The 5,031-nt window shown below is 59.2% G+C and overlaps 1 protein-coding gene across 1 annotated transcript in view; it reads left to right on the top strand.

Moving 5' to 3' along the window:
* Positions 1-159: 159 nt before the first annotated feature.
* LOC104626550 (U3 small nucleolar RNA-associated protein 14 homolog A-like) overlaps positions 160-5,031 on the top strand; it is a gene marked incomplete at its 5' end in the record, with an annotated part of 5,191 nt that continues 319 nt past the window's right edge. Inside the window, 12 exons of the mRNA XM_010294492.1 lie at positions 160-224; positions 400-542; positions 708-863; positions 1,820-1,939; positions 2,026-2,120; positions 2,365-2,488; positions 2,576-2,653; positions 3,100-3,514; positions 3,616-3,992; positions 4,065-4,252; positions 4,324-4,423; positions 4,815-4,988. Of these exons, the coding sequence (XP_010292794.1) occupies positions 160-224; positions 400-542; positions 708-863; positions 1,820-1,939; positions 2,026-2,120; positions 2,365-2,488; positions 2,576-2,653; positions 3,100-3,514; positions 3,616-3,992; positions 4,065-4,252; positions 4,324-4,423; positions 4,815-4,988 (2,035 nt within the window). The remainder of the gene's footprint in view (positions 225-399; positions 543-707; positions 864-1,819; positions 1,940-2,025; positions 2,121-2,364; positions 2,489-2,575; positions 2,654-3,099; positions 3,515-3,615; positions 3,993-4,064; positions 4,253-4,323; positions 4,424-4,814; positions 4,989-5,031) is intronic.

The raw sequence follows: 5,031 nt of genomic DNA, 5'->3' as shown, positions 1-5,031 counted from the left end.
GGGCTCCCGTGGCACAGCCCTGGGGCTCTTGCAGCAGCCATGCTGCTCGGTTCCCTTGCCCGCTGGCATCAGCTGTCTGCCTCTGCCGTCGCAGCAGTTTGGAGGAGAAGCACGTGGGGGGATGCGAAGAGCCTTTTGGTTTCTTTTCTTTTCTTGCAGGAGGAAGCTGGCTGAGCGTACGGAGGCAAGCGTGCAGGTGTCTGAGTTCAATGTCAGCTGCAAAGGTGAGCTCCCTAGGAGGCTGGGCAGAGCTCCTGCCACCTGACTGGGCCAGCACTGCCTGCCCGCAGCCTAAGGCTTGGGATTGCTGTGTCTGCCCTGGCTCTTTGGGCTGAATGCAGCTGCAGCCCCTTGGCTCGGCAATGCCACGCACGTGTTGATGTGTGGGACCTTGTGCAGGTGCTGGGGAGAAGCTGGTTCTGTCAGAGCTCCTGCAGCCCATCCGTCCCAAATCTGCCCTGAGCAGTGTGAAGAAAGAGCTGACTAGAGTGAAGCAGAAAAAGGCAGTGGAGTTGCCGCTCAGCAAAGAGGAGGCAAAGCGGGTGAGTAGGGCTGCGCAGGTGGCAGAGAGAAGTTTTGGTGTTATGGGGAAGTAGAGTTGAGCCCCTGAGTGCCTCTCTACTCATAGCCGGTGCTGACAGGCTTTTCTTGTTTTTTACATCAGCATTTCCCTACTCATCCTTTTCCCTTCTCGCCTCTGCCTGCAGGTTGTGAGGGAAGCTGCCTACGTCAGGACCTCTAAAGATGTGGGCAAATGGCAGCAGGTGGTTTTGCAGAACCGACGGGCAGAGCAGCTGGTGTTCCCCCTCAAGCAGGAGATTGCTACAGTTGTCCCCGTGGAGCAAGTGGCTTCAGCATGGAAGGTGGGTGCTATCGTGTGTCACGCAGCTCCCTGGGGTTGGCTGGGGCAGCTTGACATCTCCTGACTGTGCTGGGAGGAGTGAGGTAGGCATGAGGAAGGCCCAGCCTGTAGCTGAGGCTCTGGGCAGGTGCACGCTGAGCTTGGGAAGATTAAAAGTGAAGTCTTCTGCATTCCTCACACATAGCAAGCGTGTAAATGCTTTCTGGGAGAGGCCAGGTAAGGAGTGAGCAGAGGGTTTGGAGGCTGCTCTGTCCCCTTTCCTCCGTTTAGCCTTTCAGCTCTAGACATGCAGGCTGAGTCTGCCATTTCCCAGTCCCTGGGCTGAGCCAGGTGCCTGCTAGTAGCCCTCGGCCACTTGTGCTGAGGCAGAGGCCTTTGTTTTGCCAAAGCCTGCGTGTTTGTAAGTCTTTGTTATGAAAGAAGGATGCTTTTGGTTTTGAATGCGAGTTCCCTTGGGTGTTTTGCTGCTGGTAGGAGAGTCACTCGTCCCTGAGAGCTCTCCCAGTCTTCCAGATGCTCAGGTGAGGGGCAGTCCCTGCCCAGTTCCCGACATACCCAGCGCTTGCCTCGATCTGCCCAAAAGGTCCCTTTCTGTTTTGGCAGGACATGGTGGTGTGTGGCCTGGAACTTCTGCTGTGTGCATCTTGCCCAGCGCTGCCCAGTCAGTGCTGCCTTTCGACTGCCAGCCTATTTCTTTACCCTGGGAAGAATTCTGCCGGCCCTAACCTGGCGCGATGGCTGGGAGGGCACCTAGGCAGGCTCACAGCGAGCCTCGGGCTGTTGCCTGGGACCTGTGAGCATAGCTGTGACTCCAGCCGCAAGGAGAGGGGGCACGCTTGTCTGGGCCCTGCCATGGAGCTGCTCAGGGGCACCAGGAAGGATGGGGACATCTGGGGGAGCGTTGGCTCTTGCAGTTCTTCTCATGGTGCTCTTGCTATGTCTCTTCTGTCCCAACAGGCCCGAACTCCCCTGGAACAGGAAATATTTGGACTGCTCCACAAGACACAGCAGCCCATCACAGATCCACTCCTGACGCCGGAGGAGGCAGCCTCGCTGCAGGCAATGAGCTTGGAGGAGGTGAGTGCTTTCCCCGCTGCCATACCCTGGTTCTGGAGGCCTCTCCTCTTCCCTGGCACTTGTCCTCACTCTGCGCTCCCTGGCAGGCCCGGCAGCGGAGGGCAGAGCTGCAGAAGGCTCGGGTCGTGCAGTCCTACTACGAAGCCAAGGCTCGTCGAGAGAAGAAGATCAAGAGCAAGAAGTAAGGCCCTGCTGTTGCAGGGCTTGGTGCAGTGGGAGGGGGCTGGGTCCCGGCCTAGGTGCTGGAGCTGACCCTGCCCAATGCGTGGGTATGGCCAAAACATGGAGGAAGGCAGAGCAGCCCCCTTCCTCTCCGGGATCTGCAATACACTGGGCAGCCTCCTGCTCAAAACAGTGCTGCGTTCCCAAAGGCCTCCCCAGCACTGTGAGGTCTCACTCCCTGGCTCTCTGCCCTTGGGCTGCAGGTACCATCGTGTGCTGAAAAAAAGCAAGAGACGCAAGGCCTTAAAGGAGTTTGAGCTGCTGCATAAGTCCAACCCTGAGGCCGCCTTGGCGAGGCTGGAGGAGCTGGAGCAGCTCAGGATGCAGGTGCTGCTTTTGCACTTCTCCCTCACCCCTGGGAAGTCCCTGCTCGTGAGGGTGCTCTTTCTGATGCTTCTCTTCTTCCCCCCTCAGGAGCGGATGAGCCTTAAGCACCAGAATAAGGGAAAATGGGCCCGCTCCAGGGCCATTATGGCTAAGTATGACCTGGAGGTGAGATCACAGAACAGCTTGGGTTGAGAGGGACCTTCAAAGACCATCTAGCCCAACCCTCCTGCAATGAGCAGGGACATCTTTCACTAGGTCAAGTTGCTGAAAGGTCCGTCCAACCTGACCCTGAACACTTCCAGGAATGGGGCATCCACAGCTTCTCTGGGCAACCTGCTCCAGTGCCTCACCACTCTCATTGAAAAACACTCCTTCCTTAGGTCCAACCTAAACCTACCCTCTTTCAATTTAAAATGGTTGCCCCTTGTCTTGTCACAACAGGCCTTGATATAAAGTCTCTCTGTCTTTTTTTAGAAGTCCCTTTTATATGTTGAAAGGCCACAATAAGGGCTCCAACACAGGTTGAGGAAGGGGGAGACAGCTGAGGTGGGGCAAGTAAGGTGGGCATGTTGTTTCTGGCCTGCGTTAGAAACATCTCAGTCCCTTCCCAGGCCCGCAAGGCCATGCAGGAGCAGCTGGCCAAGAACAAGGAGTTGATGCAGAAGGTGCGGGTGGAGCTGCCTGAGGAGGAGCAAGGTGACGTGCCTGAGGAGGACCTTGCGTCAGTGACCATCCCCACGGGTGCCAGTGGAGACAACCCCTGGATGCTGGGCAAACCCAGCAGCCCAGCTGAGGAGCCTGAGGTGCAGGATGGACTTGGAGACGTTGCAGTGCCTGGTGCTGTGGAGAGCAAGGAGATAGAGGAGGAGGAGGAAATAGAGGAGGAAGAAGCTCTGCTACAGGACTTTGCGCAGAAACGGCACGCGCGGCAGCAGCGGGCAGGGAGCCCTGAGGGACAAGGTGAGGAGCTCACCACCCCATGCAGTGTGGGTCCGGTGTGCCGCAGGGTTGGGCACACGGAGGGGGGTCACGGGGCTGTTTTCATCCCAGTTTCATACAGCTGTCCTGCTCACTCACTCCCTCCCTGTCACGGGCGACTGTTTCTCACCCATTGCCTCAATGCATAGGTGCTGACGAGACAGAGGCAGTTTCTGAACTTCCGGGGGACAGCCCCACCCACCCCATCTGTGCCGAGGAGCCAGCAAGCCTAGGGATCGAGCAGCCTCCCCAGGCCCAGGAGGAGATCCTGCTGTCGGAGCAGCTGGCCCGGGTGCGGACAATGGAGGACGTTGAGGCTCTGGCCTCAGAGGAGCGTGTGGAAGAGCAGAAGACGCCAGCAGCTGCAAGAGCAGAGAAGCGAGTGCAGCCACAGCAGGAAGGCAGAGCTGGGTACGGGCACTCCAAGAAACCACCAGCCAAGAAGATCATCAGCCTGCGGGCCATGCTGTCTGGGAAGTCCCAGGAGGTTCAGTGCCCCATCCTACCTGTGGTCATGGAGGAGGAGGTGAGCAGGACGGGCCTGCCCCTTGGTCCCAGGGCGGGGTTGACTGCAGGGGACTGACCCTTCTCTCCCCAGGAGGGTGGCGTTGACCAAAGAGGGGTCATCACAGAGGCCTTTGCTGGGGACGACGTGGTGGCTGACTTCTGCCGGGAGAAGCACAAGGCAGAGCAGGCTGCGAAGCCGCAGCCAGTGAACCTGGTGCTGCCAGGCTGGGGCGAGTGGGGAGGCACAGGACTGAAGCCCAGCACCAAGAAAAGAAAACGGTAAGTGTGGAAGAGCTGCAGCAACGTGTCTCAGCCCGGCACTGGGGCCTGACATCTCGCTTGCCTGGCAGGTTCCTGCTCAAGCCGCCCCCGGCGCCTCCCAGGAAGGACCAGCACTTGCCTCACGTCATCATGAGCGAGCAGCGCAACATCCACGCAGCAGCACATCAGGTGGGTGACGTCCAGCCCCTGCGAGCAGCAGCTGGAAGCACTCCAGCACCCAGCCTGGCCCAGAACCTTCCTGTGCCCCGTTCCCAAAATGTCCTGAATCCTTGCCTGTGATCCCTGCCTGGTCACTTAGTTTCTAGCTTTGACCACCCAGAGGCCAGCAGGGTGATAGAGGGAGGAGGAGGAAGTTAGAGGGCTGCTCCCACGGTGGCGGCGGCTGTGCCAGCCTTCCTGGGCTCTGCTAGAAGAGGGGATGGGGCGAGGTGGTCAGCAGGGTGGGGGACTGGAGGCACAGCCTGAGCTGGTCCTGGACGGGTGGGAGTCGGCAGCAGTGTGAGGTGAAAGCAGCCCCTGGGCACAGTGGGAGTTACCCCGCTGCGCTGTTTCCCTGCAGGTCAGTGAGCTGCCCTTCCCCTTCGAGAGGCACGAGCAGTTTGAGCAGAGCATCCGGACACCCGTGGGTTCCACGTGGAACACGCAGCGTGCCTTCCAGAAGCTGACTGCCCCCCGCGTCATTACCCGGGCGGGCCACATCATCCAGCCCATCTCTGCCGAAGATGTCCCTGACATGGCCACCACGGCTGGGGGGGGGAACAAAACCGCGCTAGAAA

The sequence above is a fragment of the Phaethon lepturus genome, unplaced genomic scaffold, assembly GCF_000687285.1.
Source record: "Phaethon lepturus isolate BGI_N335 unplaced genomic scaffold, ASM68728v1 scaffold23979, whole genome shotgun sequence".
In the NCBI taxonomy this organism is placed as follows: domain Eukaryota; kingdom Metazoa; phylum Chordata; class Aves; order Phaethontiformes; family Phaethontidae; genus Phaethon; species Phaethon lepturus.
Note: the sequence above shows the minus strand (reverse complement) of the source record. Positions and strands in the feature narration are given on the sequence as shown.